General features: G+C 40.3%; 1 protein-coding gene across 3 annotated transcripts in view; it reads right to left on the bottom strand.

Moving 5' to 3' along the window:
- Nucleotides 1-18,652, bottom strand: part of MOSPD1 (motile sperm domain containing 1) — a 35,989-nt gene extending 17,337 nt beyond the window's left edge. The window contains exons 1-3 of one of the 3 annotated variants that reach the window (XM_051967775.1): nt 18,480-18,652; nt 955-1,210; nt 701-776 (exon numbers count right to left, since the gene is read on the bottom strand). In XM_051967775.1, the coding sequence (XP_051823735.1) occupies nt 701-776; nt 955-1,108 (230 nt within the window). In that variant the 5' untranslated portion in view covers nt 1,109-1,210; nt 18,480-18,652. Of the gene's footprint in view, nt 1-700; nt 777-954; nt 1,211-15,221; nt 15,358-18,479 lie in introns of those variants that run through there. The other 2 variants (XM_051967777.1, XM_051967776.1) reach the window with 2 other exon arrangements.
- Between the last annotated feature and the right edge of the window lie 225 nt (nt 18,653-18,877).

Here is an 18,877-nt window from a genome sequence, read left to right as displayed (position 1 = left end):
CAGTTAACAGAGGCATATGGTTTTCCCACTAGGGTAAAAACCCAAGTATGAATTGATTTATTAAATAATTTTGCTTATATTCCAAATAAAATGATCTGGAAGAACTCTCATAGCTTCTTACAGATAAGAAGCTACTTACATACTTGCTCACATCATTCTCTTACTTGCTTCCTGTCTATTTGGGTAAACTTCCTGGGCCTCTTAGCTGAATCACTGCAGATGAGCTTGTATTCCCATTGTTCTCAGGATAGCCCTAAGAAAATCAGGATGTGCTAAAGAAAGCCAAATCCCCTAGTGCAGATGGAATAATTTGAAGAGAGCAAACCCGAAAAAAGCTTGGTTGTTGGGGTTGCTGTTTTTTTTTTTCCCATTTTAAAGGATCTTGCTGCAATTGAGAGATTGAAAAACAATCTTCAAAAGGTTTTTATAAAAAATATACAATCAAGATCTATATTTCCTCCAACATGTTTTAAACTTGATAGACATTTGACGGATCTGTTTTAAATTGCCTAGGCACCTCTTACAGATAAGCTTAGTGCACCCAAACATTAAGTAGAGCTCAAAGCATAGCAAAGGCCAAATAAAAATTATGAGCAGGTAACAAATAGAAAATACAGCTTTTTTAACCTGTTATTACTAAACTCATAAAAAATTTATTATCGACCTTAAAACATTTAACCAGCAAGGGGCTTTGACTTACATATCCACACAGCATTGAGGCTTCACTGCCCCGGCAGCATCAACGACAACATACTTATTGGGAGTAGTGCATAAAACTGAAAGACAAAGGTCAAAATAGTCATTTAAGGCCAGCTTTCCAAAGCCTAGATGGAGGCAACCATTTGCATGATTATAAAGACACGGCCAGGGACATTGGCCAAGCATAAAACACTAATATAGTAGAGTTATATTGAACAAGGTCCCCTTTCGGCCATCTGAAGCAAAGAAACTCACCTTTGAACTTTAGGGCAAATTCATAGGGATTATACAGGGTCAACACTTGCTTGTGTGTTGACTGGTCATCTGCATAAAATATCAGCTCGGTAGGAAATACAAAAACAGGAAGATTTCCTTCCACTAATTCTGGTTGCCTTCTTTGTTGCTGCATTGGCACTGAATCTCCCTTGTCACTCCTCTTCTTACAGTCTCCGATCTAGTCTGGATTTCTCTCTTTGATTTAGTTTAAAAACTCCAAAGCATGTTTGCTATCCTGAAATGGGGGGAGGGGGAGAAGAAGAGAGATAGAAAAGAGAAGGGGGGGGAGGGAAAGAGAGAGAGAGAGAGAGAGAGAGAGAGAGAGAGAGAGAGAGAGAGAGAGAGAAAGAAAGAGAAGGGGGGCAGGAGAAGCAAAGAAAAAAAAGAAAAACTGTATGATAACATTTTCAGGAGCTTATGTTACTTAAATAAGAAGCAGGTGCTAGCTGGCATTTAGTTTCATGCTAGCTCATAATTCATTGAAAAGGGCTGTAAAAATCAATTAATGAAACATGACCTTTAACTCTTGTTATTGGCTTGCTAAAACAGGTTTAATCTAAGGATCATACTATCATTTATAAATCCTCCTTTCACACACCATGAACACTATAAAAATGAGCATTATGAAAAATTACATTTGGTCTATAAAGCAGTAAAGAAAGCCCTCAGTCTCAATGAATGGCACCTTTCAATATTACGCTTCAAGTACAGCAAAATTTCAACTTTTATCTTTTTTAAAATGTTTGATAGAATTTATTTATAAATAGATCACATTTAGAGAAATTTTTCTCCTTTGATAATTTTTTATTATTATTATAGCCTTTTATTTACATGATATATGTATGGGTAATTTTTCTGCATTGACCCTTGCCAAACCTTCTGCTCCAACTTTTCCCCTCCTTCCCCCCATCCCCTCCCCTAGATGGCAGGCAGTCCCATACATGTTAAATATGTTAAAGTATATGTTAAATACAATACATATATACATAAAATTTCAACTTTTAAATCAACATCTGAAATCAACTTTTACATTTAAAAAAATGCGATAAATTCCATACTTATTGAATCCAAGACAACAAATTCAATAACAACCAAAACTTCGGAGTTTTTCCAAGCCAGTCTATCAAATATTTAAGCTCTGTGCTGGGAATAGGGACACAAAGATAAACCGATAAATAGTCTCTGCTCTCAAGAAGCTTATGTTCTATTGGAAGGATACAACATGTAAATATATAGGTAAACACATGATTATTTGAGGGAGGAGCAAAGGCTTCCCAGAGGAAGTAGCATATGAGTTTAGCCTTGAAGGAAGCCAGTTCTAAGAATCACAGATGAGAAGGGAGGACATTGTAGGCATGGAAGACAGCCTCTGTAAAGATGGTGAAGCAGAGATGTAACATCAAATTCAGGAAATGGCCAACTAGCATTTATTAAGCACCTATTATGTGCCAGGCACTGTGCTAAGTACTGAGGATACACAGAAAGGCATATACAGTCCCCATCCTGTCTAATTAAAGAGACAACATGCAAATAACCAAGTATAGACCAGTTATATACATGATAAATGAGGAGAAATCTCAAAGGGGGCACTAAGATTAAGGAGGACCAGCAAGTCTTCTGGCAGAACCTAGGACTTTTGCTTAGACTTGAAGGAAGCAGGGGAAGGCAAGAGCCAGAGATGAAGAAGGAGAAAGTGCCAGGTGTAAGGGTCAGCCAGTGAAAATGGGAGATGAAGTGTCTTGTGGGAAGAGCATCACAGAGACCAGTGTTGCTGGACTGCAGAGTGCATAAAAGGGAGTGAGGTTGAAGAAAACTGGAAAGGTAGGAAGGGGCTGGCTTTGAAAACCACAGACTTCATATTTGAAGGTAATAAGGTAATATTGAGGTACTAAGGAGCCACTGAAGTTCATTAAATGGGGATGAAGGGTATTATTTAATCAGACCTTTGTTTTAGCAAGATCAGTTTCACAACAGAGAGGATGAAACTGGAATGGAGAGAGACTTAAGGCAGACAGACCAAGCAGCAGGGTCAGGATGCAAGGTGATGAGGGCCTGCAGCAGGGTAGTGGCAGTGTCAGAGGAGCAAAGGATACACATACAAGAGGTATTATTATGAAGGTGGAAACTACAAGACTTGACCACTAATTGGCTACCGGGGTGAGGCTGGGAGAGAAAGTGAGGAGTCGAGGATGACACTTAGGTTTCCAGTCTAGTTGACGGGAGCATGGTGATCCCCTTGCCAGGAGTTAGGAAGGGGGAAATGGCAAGTAGGCCTCTTTGACCAAAACACAGCGCAGGAAAGGGAATCTGGACAATAAGCCTGGAGGGGTAGGCTACAGCAGGATGACGTTGGGCTTTAAATGCCCAGTTGTATGTTAGAGACAATAGGAAGCCCCTGAACAATTTTGAGCAAGGGAATGAGATAATTGAATTTTAATTTCTAAATGATATTAAGAGGAGGCACAAAATGCTATAAAACAGGTCTCTGTACCCTAGAAAGAAATGGGACGGTTTTCATTCAAAGTAAACTAGAAAGGGTTTGACTCAAAGGTGGTTCCACATCCGGACTGAGTAGAGCATGTGAGTTCTGTGGCAACTATTCCCCCAAAAGCTCAGATGTGCTTCTTTAGATTGATTCTAGTTTTCCAACTATGTTCAATAGCTGAAGCTGTCATAAATCTGATCACTAGGTAATACATTACTATATTTCCTAGTCTCGGTTGGAAAAAAAATACTACCTCTAAATATATTATTTTTAAGAAAAACCAAAAGCCATATACATATTGCTTTTTATACAAATAATTTGAGGACCCTGAAAAATGCCAAATTAAATTACAGAATTTTAGAACACCTCTAATTTTAATTATGTGGTCTGTGCCTTCAAATTGTTCTGTAAGCTATATATTATCTTGAATTCAGATTTACTCACAGAAAAAGTGGCCCCAGTAAATGGTGAAGTTTTTTACCAGATGGAGATTTTTAATCATTGGCACTATTATCCAGACTTTTCAAATTTGACCAAATGCCCTAGATTATATTTTCCTTGTGCTCATTAGAAAAACATTGAACCATTTCTCCTCATCTTTCATCATATCCAGTGGCACCTAAGTCTACTAAGCACTTTCCCAGCAGTTGAACATACTGAATTTCCATTTTTTAACTCACTCACACAGCCCATTTAGTCATCGAATCAGAATTGTTTAGGGCTTGAAGGAGCTGGAGAGATCTAATTCAACTATTTTATTTGGGAGAACAAAGAAACAGTTCCCATATATAGATTTTAAATCATATTAGAATTCTCTTTTGAAGCTCACAACCACATGAGGTTACTACTACTATCTCCATTTTACAGAGAAAACTAACACTCAGAAAAGTAAAGTTACTTTGGTCAGTGTCATTCACTAGCTAATGCTAGAAGCTCACACTAAAATTTAGGTCTGCTCATGTCTCATCCAGTAGCATCCATTTATCTCACACTGTCTTAGAAAAATAAATCTACTATTCTAAACATATCAGATTATGCAGTCCTGTTCCGTGAGTTTCTTTTTCTTCAGGGACTTCCTTCTTTTTTTAAAGTGTTATATAAATGTGTTAATACTGTTACTATTATTTTTTACTCTATAACCATGAACCACACAAATTATATATGTACATTACATAAAAGTTATAACCTTTTCAGCCTAAATATACTATATAGCTTTTCCTTTTTCTTCTTTTAAAACCCAAAACACTAAAATCCATACATTCCAAGTTGGATTAGGTGTTCTCAGAATTCTAGTAAATCCTTTTTGTTTCAAGGGCAATAAGTTCTTTAATTACTCTGCACAGCAAGCTTCATTAGAGCCAGAACACCCAAATTCTCCATTATGCCTCCTTTGATAAAATGCTACCTTTGAAGATTATGTGGGATTTCAAAGAAAATGAGCTTTAAAGGACACATTTTTCTTAAACCTGGGAAAAGTGATGGACAATGTGAAATGCATTTGTCAACATACAGGCACTGAGGAAGTAAGAGACTAAAAGTCTTCAGTTTAACGTATATTAGATTGCTTGCTGTCTAGGGGAGGAAGAGAGGGAGGAAAATTTCAGACACAGTTTTGCAAAGGTTAATGTTGAAAACTACCTTTGCATGTATTTGGAAAAATAAAATACTATTTAAAAAATAAAAATAAAAATCTTCAGTTCTTTCTTAAATAGAAAGAATCAAATTGAAATACCACATTGTTAGAACGAGGAGGGACTCTTGGATTTTCCAGAGCAGGCACTTCAAAGGGAAGTGACTTGCATGCAGTTCCTTGGTGACAAAGCTAAGCCAAGGGTCCCAATTTCCACATTAGTACACTTTGCACTGTACTATGGACCCTTCTTCAAAAAGAAACCCTTTACCCAACAGCAACTGACTTCAGCAGGGAAAGAATGCACTGACTTAAGGGGACAAACTTTAGGAAGATGTGGAAGTCCAAGATTCTTGGGGGTTCACTTCCAATACTCTCTTATTCCACCTTCCAGTTCTAGCTAAAGCTTTAGATAATTCATTTCAACCCCAGATTTTTCCATGAACCATAACCTACACTGTTAATTTTCTTGTAGTCATTAACAAAAACATTAAGCCATTTTGTTCAGCTTATCAGCACTCCATTTCATGCACCTGCTTCCATTTGTCATTTCTCTTGGCTAGGAATGAAAGTTGCCTCCTAAACTGATCCCATTGAAAATTGGGAAGGAGCTGGCATCAAGTCACCATAGTAATAGGAAGAGCCCTGCCAAGAAAGAAAAACATAGCATGGCAATTGCCCTGAATTGATAGGATTTCTTTTTTCTTTTTCTTCAGCTATGAAGTGTTCATTTCTTTTTCTTTTTTTTAATAATAGATTTTTATTTTTCAAAATGCATGCAAATTCAATTTTCAATATTCACTCCTGTAAAACCTTGTGTTCCAAATTTTTCTCCTTAACTCCCACCCTTCCCAAGACAGTAAGCAATCCAATATAGGTTAAACATTCCAATTGCAATTTTTCTAATCATATTTTCCCATCTTTCATGCTGTGCAAGAAAAATCAGATCAAAAGGGAAAAAACACACAAACAATAACAACAACAAAAAAGGCGAAAATACTATTCTTATCCAGACTCAGGACCCACTGCCCCATCTCTCTAGATGCAGATGGTTCTCTCCATCCCAAGTATATTGGGATTGTCCTGAATCACCTTATTGTGAAAACAGCCACATCCATCACAGTTGATCATCCCATAATCTTGCTGTTGCTGTGTATAATGTTCTCTTGGTTCTATACTCACTTCATTTAGCATCAGTTCATGTAAGTCTCTCCAGGTTTTTCTGAAATCAGCCTGTTCATCATTTCTTACAGAACAATAATATTCCATTACTGTTGGGATCTTTATAAACTGTTAAGTCATTAGAGTTGATAGAGACAATAATTATCTAATTTAGCATGGTTCAGTATGATTGAGCTAATCCTATAAGGAGATGTTATGGGCCAGAAGAAACAAGGTACTAAGTAGAACTAATTGATACAATGCTTGTGTTCACACCTTTACTCTTTGGAGTTCACAAGTATGGGAGATTCACAAAGTAAACTTTGTAACTGTGAATTCACACCTCCCAAGAAGTATGGGAGATTCACAAAGTAAACTTTGTAACTTTGTGAATTCACACCTCCCAAGACCCATACTTGTAAACTCCAATGAGTAAAGGTGTGAACACAAGCATTGTATCAATTAGTTCTACTTAGTACCTTGTTTCTTCTGGCCCATAACATCTCCTTATAGGATTAGCTCAATCATACTGAACCATGCTAAATTACATAATTATTGTCTCTATCAACTCTAATGACTTAACAATTTGTAAAGATTCCAACACATTACACCCATATACCATAACTTATGGTTAGCCATATCCATACCATATTCAGCCATTACCCAATTGATGAGCATCCACTCAGTTTCCAGCTCCTTGCCACAACAAAAAGGGCTGCTACTAACATTTTTGCACATGTGGGTCCTTTTCCCTTTTTTATGTCTTTAGAATACAGGCCTAGTAGTGAGACTGCTGGATCAAAGGATATGCATAGTTTCATAGCCCTTTGGACATAAGTTCCAAATTGCTCTCCAGAACAGTTGGATCGGTTTGCAACTCTACCAACAATGTATTAATGTCCCAGTTCCCCCCAGTCCTCTAACATTTATCATTATCTTTTCCTGTCATCTTAGCCATCTGGGACAGACAGGCATTTTTATTTTTTTTTCTCCCATCACTATTGAATATCCCTTGGGAGGCCTAACAAGCTAAAGTTATCAAATACCACTTCCCCATGAATTAGTTTATGGGATTGCTTCTCAGAATTTCAAAACTTTAGAAATCATCCATACCCAGCACCTCATTTTTACAGATGAGAAACCTCAGGCCCAGAGAACTAGTCATTTGTCTAAGATTACACAGTGAATTAATGATTAACTTGGAGGTAGAACCCAGATCTCCTGATTATGTCATACTGCCTCCCATCAATAGTACAGGAAACTGAGGCCCATGCCCTGAGTTGAGTTTTCATAGAAGGCAGAATTTCAGATTATTGGATACTTGCCCAGGAAAGCAGACTTGAATGAGACATCACAGTGGGAATCATGAGGTAACCAGAGGGTAATCAGGGCACTAACTACCTGGGTGGTTAGAGGTATCTACATGAGTGATGAGAGGGCTAGTCAATCAAAAAGCATTTATTAAGTGCCTACTATATACCAGGCACAATGTTCCCACAGTTCCTGCTCTCAAGAAGCCTATGTCCTAATGGAGGAGATAATATGAAGCATTGAGGTACATATAAGATCAACACATAGTATGTGAAAATAATCTGAAAAGGAAGATCATGGGAGAGAAGGGAGATGGAGACCAGGAAAGTCTACCAGTAGAAGCTAGGATTTGAGAGTCTCTGAAAAGGTAGGTGGGAAGCATACCAAGGCCAAATTTTGCCTAGGGCTGATCATGGCCAGTGCAACTAAAAGAAATGTCTTGCTCTCATCCATATGGGAACTCCCTTCCACAGACACAGATTGTGTTAGTAAACAGTCTTTCTGAGTGCTCTGGTCAGACAAATTAATCCATCATCCAACAGTCAAGACCTTTTGGTGATGGGACTCACCACACTTAAGGCTAACCCTCACACAAATAGATGTCCAGAAAGCCAGAGGCTCTGCTGGAATACACAGCCTTGGATAAGTGCTCAGAGTCAATTCTATCTGATGATGAAGCACTAGAGTAGGACTTTACTGGAGATTATGGTTACCTAAGCCTTAAAAAAAATGCCATCTGGGCAGTCTTCTTAAGCCAGCCTAATGTATAAACAATCCTCAGACTTCCTGAGTACGGTAATGATGGCCTGTTGCTTTGCTCAGAATTCAAAGGCTCCCTGCAATTGGTCCAGATGAATGGCCTCACCTCTGGAAATCCTCACCCATTTCCTAGTGACAGCTTCTCAAAATGTCATCATAATCTTCATCCAAAAATTCAATTCATATAAAAATACCATACTGACTCATTTATTTTGCTCCCTAGCAAATTCTTCCTTACTCTTGTTAATTTTAAGAGAAAATCAATTTGTTTTCCTTTCATAATCCATACTGTTATTTTTATGCTTTGAAAGAGCAACCACAGTTGCCAACAGCTGCTCCTCAATGACATTAAGAGTTTAAAGGGATAGAGAGGATCAAAGAAGATAAAACCATTTTAATTATATAAAATTAAAAAGTTTTTGCACACACAAAACCAATGCAGTTAGAATTAGAAAGGAAATGGAAAACCATTTCCAATGAGTTTCTCTGACTGAAGGCCTCATATCAATGGTATCTAAGAAATTAATTCAAATTTATAAGAACGAGGGCCATTCCCCAATGGAAAAAATGGTGAAGGGATATGAATGGGCAGTTATCAAAAGAAGGAATCAAAGATGGCAATAACCACATGAAAAAATGCTCCACATCACTGACAGAAATGAATATTTACAACTAATTCTGAGGTTCCACCTCACATCCATCAGATCAGCAAAGATGGCCAAAAAAAAAGAGGAAATTTTAATTTTTGGAAGGGCTAGAGTGAAAACAGGAACATAAATGCTTTGTTGGTAGAGCTGTGAATTGGTCCAATCAATCAAGAAAGAAACTTGGAATTATGCCCCAAAAGGCACTAAACTATGTATACTCAGCTATACTACTACTTGGCCCATATCCCCAAAAGATCAAAGAAAAATGAAAAGAACTCATATATACAAAAATATTCATAGCAACTTTTTTTAAAATAATGGTAAGTAGAAACTAAGGGGGTGGCTATCATTCAGAGACTGACTGAACAAATTATGTTATATAAAGGTGATAGAATATTTTTCTCCAAGAAAAATGATGAAAGGTACAGTTTCAGAGAAAGCTGGGAAGACTTGTATTAATTGTTACAGAATGAAATGAGAACCAGGAGAACAATTTATGTAATAATAGGAATATTTAAACTTTAATTTTACTTTTCCCATTAACAAAAATGTCTTTTCTCTCCCTCTCACATCCATCTCTACAGAAACAAAAGAAAGCAAAAAACAAAAACCCTTGTAAACAAATATGTATAGGCAGGCAAAATAAATTCCCACACTGACCAAGTTAAAAAAAATTATGTCTCATTCTATATCCTGGATCTACCACCTCTATCGGGAGGTGGGAAACATGGTTCATCATGAGTCCCTTGGAATTTCCATTGCTCATTGAGTTGATCAGAGCTCTGAAGGTTTTCTAAATAATAACGAGAACATTGTAAAGTAAATGAACTTTAAAAACCTTTTTGTTTTTCAGTCTTTTTTTTTTTTTCCAATGGGCATGACTTAGAAACTTACTGGGTGTGTAACCCTAAGCAAGCCATTTAACTTCTGCTGCCTCAATTTCCTCAACTATAAAATGGGATCATAATATTGCCCACCTCCCAGGGATGTTTTGAGAATTAAATCAGATTATTATTTGCAAAGCATTTAACATAGGATGTGGCACACAGTAGATGCTTAATAGAGTTGCCAAAAACAAAAAGAAAGGAAGGAGGATCATTGAAGCATTTTTTTAAAACACACAGAAGAAATTTCTGGCCAAGATGGCTGCCTGATCACATACCTACTTAAGAAAAAGAAAACAAAACAAGAAAAATTAAAATCGTACCAGAATGAAATGCAGTGAGCAACTACAGTGACTTCTTCTACTTAAAAACTGAAAAAAAAAAAAAAGGCAGCCAGAAGCCTACAGGCAATGGGAAATGAGGCTGCCAGCAAAACCAGAACTAGTACAAACTAACCCCCAAAGTTCAGATACTTTTTTTTTTTACCCTGAAAAGCTCTGTATTCCCTTCATGTCAACAGGAGGGGAGAGGCCCCAGGAGAAAGCCCCAAAGGAGTTGAAGGCACACAGCAGGGATCCTTAGAAGTCACCTAAAGCAGCAGCACCCCAAATAAGGCACAGCTGTGCTCAGACTGAATATTCCAAGGCTAGCACCCTGTTTTGAAATGTCATACATGGCCCTGAAGACCTACACCCTAAAGAGCAAATATCCAAATAGTTCAACCCTGGGAGGTAGAGATAAGTGCAAGAATCAGATGACCTGAAGCAAGATCAAGGAGGACTGAAGAAGGAGGTGGAACTTGCTATTTCTCATATTTCAAGTGCATGAGAACAACACAGAAGGAGCGAACCTCATTTTTATGTGAAATGACTACAAGAGGGTTGAACACACAGACCCTCTGGGGAAGAAATTCAGCAAACTTAGCAAGAAAACAGTTGGTGATAGGAAAGCTGGGCTTGAGGAAAGATAATATGGGACAGGGAACTGATATGCAAAATAAACTTTGTGATCTTGAAAGGATATTTAAAAGGGAGGGAGAGGTAAAGAAAAGCAAAGAATTGTAATCTAAGGGAGTACCCACCAGTTGGGGAATGGATGGAGAAAGTGCGGTACATGAATGTAGCAGCACATTGGATAGAGTTCTGGGTCTGGAAAAAAGAACTGAGATCAAATCCAGTCTCAGAAACTTACTGGGTGTGTAACCAGAGGCAAGACATTTAACTTCTGTCTAACTCAGTTTCACTGTAAAATGGGATCATATTAGTGCCTATTCTAAGCTACTCCCTTCAAGGGTTGTTGTGAGAATTAAATGAGATGAATATTTGCAAAGCATTTAATGTAGCACCTGGGCACATAGTAGGTTACTTAGTAACTGCTTATTTTCTTCCTGTTGTATTATAAGAAATGAATCCTGGCAAATAGATACTGATGCAGTGAAGATAACAGAAACTACTTAGGACTGTTTACTCTTACAACAATATTGTAAAGAAAAGTAACTTTGAAAGACTTAAGTTCGAACAGAGTAACAACCAACTGACCCTCTGATGATACAAGTTCCCCACCTCCTGACACAGAAGACACAGAGGTACAGAAAGAGAAAGTGGCCTGGACAGGGCCACTGAGTGAGATTGTTTTGTTTGACTATGCTCCTTCATTATAGGAGTCCCCCCTCCCCCCCCATTTTAATTAGGAATGGGTTTGGTAATAGTGATACCAAAAAAGAAACATTTTTTCTAAAATATACAGAGAAAACAAAGGAAGTTCCTAAGTGCAGAACAAATTTGAAAGTAATGTATAAAATTTATCACAATTTTTTAAAAAAATAAGCAATATAAAAGGAAGAGTCAGAGTTTTGAATTTTCTTTTTTTGTGTTCTGCTTTGTACATGGAAATAGGATTTTTTATGATTAAGGTCAGAGGAGAAAAAGAAAAAAATGTCCAGAAGAGAACAGAAGGAAACAGATAAGCAGGACCTGTTTGAAAGATATGTGCTGAATTTATTTTGTACTTAAAAGGAAAAGCAAGCACTAAGAGAGATTATGTTAAAAGCAAACAAACATAAGGCTGCCTCCCCAAATCCTACCCACTATTTAAGACCCAGCTTAAGATCTGTCTAGGAAGAAGCCTTCTCATAACAACTCTGGTCCACACTAATCTCTCCTTCCTAAATACTTCTGTTGACTAGATCCTACAATTGAGCACTTAACTGCCCTCATTGTTTCATGTATATTGATTTTGTCTTCCCAATTCAATTTTCTCCATCGTCATTTGTGTCTGGGTCTTTAACGTTAGTACCTTTCTTGAGATTATTTTCAATTTATTCTGTATATATCTTGTCTGTACAACATTGCATGTTGTCTTCCCCATTAGATGGTGAGCTACTTAAGAGCAACTGGTGATTTCCTTTCTTTGTGGGTTTTGGTTTGTTTGTTTTTTTTGTTTTTTAATTTTCTTTGTATCTCCCAGGTTCAGCACAGTAATCGCTACATAGTAGGCATTTAATAAATATTTGTTGACTTGTGTCAACAAGGACTTTTTCTCCTCTGTAAACTCCATTAGAAGAGGGACAATGTGTTACATAAATCTGTATCCCACCTATCCTTCCTAGTAAGGTATTTTTCTTAATAAACTTAACAAACATTTCTGCATTTATTTTATAAGGTTCTCTAGGGCAGGAAATTTGTCACATTTTCTCTGTAGCCTCAACAGCACCTAGTACAGCTAAAAGCACATAGTAGATATTCGATAAATGGTTGTTGATTAACTGAGAAGTTTCACAACAAGCTTAATCACCATGAAATGTTTCCCTTATATCTGCTGGGACCCTTAGTTTACCTCAAAGAAATAGGGAAACCAATATGTTGCAGCTTCTATTGTTTAGGGTAAGGGGTGTTAAGGTTCCTGCCTAAGTGAAAGGGCAGGTCAATTCTCCCAGAGCCTCCACAGCTGTGAATCATAAACTTGAAGGAGTTGCAAAGCAGCCTTCACAGATGTGCCTTGTGGATTGGGAAGGAAATAAATTGAAGGCAAGAGGAGGGAAGAGGAGAGAGGTCAGATAACGGAACTGCCTCAGTCTCCTTGTATCATCATCCTTCTCCTCTCACATGAAGAGATCCATTCTACAGGTCTGAGTTAGACCTCCAGCAGCCACTGGCAGGTGGCTCTGGTATCACAACAAAGGGGAGGTAAGAAAGTGGCAAAGGATAGTCTTGCCTCACTCTTTTGGCTCCTTTTGTTTACCGAAAGATTGTGAGTACCAAGATTAGCTCAAACCTCCTCTGAAGTTCCAAAATACCCTCACCCTTCCTAGGAGATAGAGACTGGCACTGAAGCAGTTCCCTTAGCCTTCTTTCCCTAAATGAAATTTGAAAAGAAATCTTCAATGTGCAAACCATCTAGTAATAATTTTGTAAATTGCTTTCTTTCCTTCTCTCTGACAAACAATGGCATAGGGCATTTCCTTTTTTCTCTTACATAGAGATGAGCAGTACACCTGAACTTCAGATGTTTGTAATCTAGTGTGCCATTCTATTCATTTTAAATTAAAAATATAAGGTATGGACTATGTGAATAAATAATTTGGAACCTGAGCTGATTGAAAAAACAAAAACTGCCAAGCATGGTGGCCCATGCCCATAATTCCTGCTACCAGGAGAGACTTGGGCAGTATTGGACCCCTTAAATTTGAGGGTTTTAACTGTAGTTACACTAAAACCGGACAAATACCTGGCACCAATATAAGCAGACTTCCAGAAGCAGAGGGCCTCCAGGAAGCCTAAACAGAGGCAACCCAACCCAGCTTAGGAAAGCAGAGCATGGAAAAAAGAATAGATGCTGACCAGTATTGAGATGCTGTTGGCCAGGACACTTCCAGCCTGGGCAAGACTGAGGCCCAAGTAAAATGCATACGATAATGGCTATTTTATTCAGGGAGATGGGGCATGATTTTTTTTTTTTTTGAATGGAAGAATCTTTGGTATTTGTTTTCTTGACTTTTGAACTGAGGTGGTCCAGGCTAAAAACTTTGATAATCACAATTAAATGGGCATGTCCATAAGCAGAGTATATAAACTACCATCTGCTTCCATCCCCAACTGTTCACTCTGATTATCATGAATAGTTTAAGCACTTTCAAGGCCATCCTGCCCTCATCGAGAGGCAGAAAATCTTTCAATAATATTTGGGTTTTGGTTTTTTGTGTAAGAGTTCCAAAGGCAATATACTCCTCCACTTCTGCCACATTATTATGAAAAAACACTTTTCTTCTTTCCAAAATGCAAGTCCCAAAGCTTTGAATTTCTATTTTTGTAGGAATTACAGGGAATCGCAAGAGGAAGGCAGCTTAATGCAATGATAAAGAGGGCTGACTTTAAAATCGGAGGTCCTGGATTCAAATCCCAGCCCTGCTACTTCCTACCGTGTGACCTGGGGTTAAGACACTGGCCTCTGGCTGGGAATCAGTTTCTTCCTCTATAAAATGAGGGCTGAGTCAGGTGGTCTGGGAGGTCTCAAACATTTCTAAAGCTATAAGCCTATGAATTCCTTTGGTTAGAAAGAATAAGATCATTGGTGTGTTTATAAATGTGTTGTATTGCTTTGGGTACCATCACCATTTGCCCAATAAATAATGTACACACTGTTTGAAAATTGCCCATAACTGTACAGTAAGTAATAACATTTTTATACCACTGTAGAGTACCGGTCATCTATTGGCTACTCAATCCAAGTTAATACTGCCCAATTACATATAGGGAAACCAAATCACATTAAAAATATAAGATGAATAATATTTCTTTTTTAAAATTTTAAAAAGAATTTATAATACCGTACTTTTTTTTTCCCTTTTGGAAGAAATTGAGGGTAAATGATTTGCCCAGGGTCATACAGCTAATGTCTGAGGCTGGATATGTATTCAGATCCTCCTGACTCTAAAGTCAATGCTCTATCCATTGTGGTACCGAGCTTCCCCAAAGCCATACCTTTATTTATTGGTGAGGCAATTGGGATTAAGTGATGTTCCCAGGGTCACACAGCTAGGAAGTGTGAGGCAGAATTTGAACTCGGGCCTCCTGATTCCAAGGCCGGTGTTCCTGTACCATCTAGCTTCGCCCTCACACTGTACTCTTAAAAACACACGGCTTATTTATTTTTTTAAATTCCCAGCTTTGACCATAACATTCCAGTTTATCTTTAATATCTGCAACTGTATGAAAAATTTAAAACACAGAGCACCTTTAGGAAGGGGTAGAGAATGTCACCAATCAAGCAATCGCCAAGCATTGGACAAAACACCTACTGTGTGCCAGGCACTGTGCTAGATGAGGATGCAAAGACCAAAATGAGACAGTCCCTCCCCTCAAAGAGCTTACAATTCAAACCTTGTCAGCATGGGCTCTGCCACCAACACAGACTGTAAACTCTCCCCGAATCTGCAGGCAGGCTTTAGGAGTCGCTTTGGCCGAACATCTCCTCACCGTGTGGCCAACCTGTTGAGAAGCCTTCCCGAATTTATCCCGGCTGATCCTCAGATGTCAGACACACAGTCTGTCACCAGGCCTGTGCTTGAAGCCTTTCCAGCTCTGTAGGGGCTCGCCAGAGCCTCACACTACTACAGCACTCTTAACAGCCTCAGCAAACCAAGCAGAGCCTCCAGAGGGAGGAGAACTTGAAATGGAAGTGGACCATGTTGCTACTTTAAAGTTTCCAAATCACTGCTCTAAATATCCCTCTTTAAAAACACAATGTAACAATTAGTTAGGAACTCCAGCTCCATTGAGGACCTACTGGGACCTGGGAACACCCACAGGCTCGATTCAGAGAAGCCAGGTTTGAGGTTTGGATCTAATGCTCACTACCTGCATGAGTTGGGCCAAGTTGTTTTCTCTTCTCTAAGACTCAGTTTTCTCAGCAGTAAAATTGAAGAAGCTGGACTGGATGGCTTCTGGAATTCCTTCCAACTATAGCTATCTTCCTTCTAGATCAGGTTTATAAACTAAGTCCAGCCCAAACACTTCTAAATCTCATTCATGGATTAGAAGCACATCATTATCTGTCAAGTGCTAATATAATCACTTTCCCACTTAATTTAAGACAAAGTTGGATTGAAACACCTTGTACCACATTGACAAGCTCATGTTCTGTTGCATTTTCAAGATGTTTAGAAATGATACAGAAATGAGGCTATCTTCAAAGCTACCATATGAATACTCTAAAAAGAAAAATGGTAGAAATAGTTTCAGAAAGAAACAAGATGCTTATTTAAGGCTTTGGGTTTGTTTTCTAAGATTTGCCCCTAAATCAACTTTACAAGGGACGGGGTATGCATCCCTAATTCCTGAGGGGGTGGCCTGCCATTTTCATAAAACAAAACAAAAGAAAAAAAATCAGCATGGGCTCATTTCTGTATCCTAATTAAGTTAATAAATAATCCTGAAAGGATTATAATTGAGATTGGTTTTCCCTTCCCATTTAAACCGACCACTGTGACCATTTGAAAATTGCTGGCATGTCTCCATTTGATAGGCAGTTAGGTGACAGGGTGGAGAGAATGTCAAAATGGCACTGGCCTTCCTGAGCTCAAATCTGACCTCGGATACTGACTATCTGTGGCAAGGCACTTATCACCCTGTTTGTCTCAGTTTCCTCTGTAAAATGAGCTGGAGAAGGAAATGGCAAATTATTTCAGTATCTTTGCCAGGAAAACCCCAAAAGGGGGCACGAAAGTTAAACATAACTGAAAACAACTGAACGATAACTCCATTTGATATAAACTAAAAGAGAATCCCTTAACAGAGAGGAAGCCTGGTGTTTTGAAAACGGCAATAACTCCCTTCACAACTCAACCCAAGTGCTTAAGTCCTCCAGCTGTTCTACCCACCCCACCCTAGAAATAATTTTTTAAATTTTCTTATCTATGTAAGTTGTATGTATGTTGTTTTAAGTTGCCTTTCCTTTCCGACCTCCCTCCTCCCAAACAAAATAAGCTCCTCGAGGGCAGGCAATGTTTCTTTTGCTTTGTCTTTGTATCCCCAGGCCTGGTCCCTGATAAATGTCCCCATAGAGTCAGATATCTGGAGCTGGAAGGGATATCTAGTCCAACTGTTTATTTTACAAAGGAAACTATAGTCCAAAGAAGTCAAGTGGCTTGTTCAAAGTCACACCCATAATAGCAGAGGGGAGATTTGAACTCGGGGCCTCTGACTCCAGAGCTGTTTAAATGAAGAGACCTGTATACTAATACTAACAATAGTTGTCTATCACTTAACCCTAGAAAACTTCTGTTTCCTTATATAAAATGGAGTTAATACTTATTCCATCTACCTCGAGGAGTTATTGTGGGGGATGAACTTTATAAACCTTCGAAGTTCTATAGAAATGAGTGGTCACTAGTCCAGGAACAGTTTTCCAGCTCATTGAGAGTAGGAATGCCAACTGCTGGATGCTTCTATGAACATGACAAATGAATTAAAATCTCCTCCTGGATCAAGGAGTCATTGATTTCTTTCCTTTCACTACTCCCTCCTCTCTCCCCCCAAAATATACACACCCACTTAGCCCTGGAGGAAGTGAGGTTTCTCGACTTTTTATGGCTCACTGTCTCCAGAAAAGTAATGATAAGTAGTGGAAAGAGTCCTGGAGCTCTGTCACTTGCTACTTGTGTGACTTTGGCCAAGTCACTTAGCCTGTCCATTCCTCAGGCTCCTCCTCTCTAAAGTGTCTAGATCTTGGGAAAAGTGGCTTCAGAACGGGGTGCCCAGCCACGAGAGCCCAAGGGGAGAAACCCCCTGGCCCTATTTAGGGCATGCGGGTAAATATGCCCCGGGCCCACTCTTCAATCTAGCGTCCCTACCCCGGTTCCACATGGGCAGATCACGTGAGCTTGTTTACAGCTGTGCACTGCTCAAGTGCCGCCCCGGAGGTCCCGGAAGATGGAGGGAGTCCACATCTTTCCTCCCTCCCCCCCCACCGCCTTCGTCCGATTATTATTGGGGGCTCATGTATTCTCCCCTTCTCTTCTCCGATTCTTCCCTCCCAGCCCAGGCACTAGACTGAAGGATCTCTCCCCCCGCCCCCCCACGCCCCACCCCCACGGTCTAGTCCATTAGCGCCAAGGCAGCCACCCATACCAGACTCGGGGGCAATGGGAAGAGAAAGGGGATGAGCCAGAGGAAACGCCCAGATGAGGGCCATTGGGGGGCCAGCACCCCTTCCCCTCCTCCTCCATCCCTCCCTCCCCTCGATGCCACGCGAGCCACTGACTGCTCTGGCAGCACTGGCCTCCCCGAGCTCCCTCGGATTGCCCGCACGCCGTCGAGGCAGCGCGTCCCCTTTCCTTAAGCCCAGTCGGGACAGACATACGGACTACCAGAGCCTACACGGTGGGGGTGGGGCTGGGGGGAGATCTGCCCAGAGGGAGCGGGGCTTCGCGCTTGCGCGGAAGGACCCATATAGCCAGGCTAGCGCCAGCCGACGTGGGGGGGAAAGGAGGGGGGGTCCTGACGAGGAGGGGGCAGTCGTGTGCGGTTGTTGTTGTGGTCGGACGGGAGAAGGAGAGGGGTAGCTCCAGACCCCACCCCCACCCCCTCCCCGCCAGAGGAAGTGGGCTCTGGGAAGGCGGCGACTCTCACCTCGGACAGCAACGGCTCCTCGGGCTCGGTCCCTCCCCCTCCTTGAGCGACGGCAGCGGCAGAGGCGACAACTGACAGGGCTCCCAGTCCTTTGTCACCCGAGCGGGGGGGCTGCACTGGCTGCTGGGAAAGCGGAGGACTCGGTGGCTCCCTTGCCTTGGGCGGAGCTACTTACTCCCGGAGCAGGCCAAGAGGGGCGGGGCGGGGGGCGGGGCGGGGCGGGGCTTTGTCTGCCCACCTGGCCTCCGACCTTCCAGCCTACTGCCTACCAGCCACCACCCTTCTGTCACCACCCCCTCCCCCGGACTCCCCAAAAAGAACTCTGGCCCTTCCCCCGCAGCTGTCCCCCGGTCGAGGCCTCAGAGGCCAAGAGAGCTCAGCTGAAGAGCTGGAAGGCC

The sequence above is a fragment of the Antechinus flavipes genome, chromosome X (assembly GCF_016432865.1).
Source record: "Antechinus flavipes isolate AdamAnt ecotype Samford, QLD, Australia chromosome X, AdamAnt_v2, whole genome shotgun sequence".
NCBI lineage: Eukaryota > Metazoa > Chordata > Mammalia > Dasyuromorphia > Dasyuridae > Antechinus > Antechinus flavipes.
This window is presented reverse-complemented; position numbering and strand designations above follow the sequence as displayed.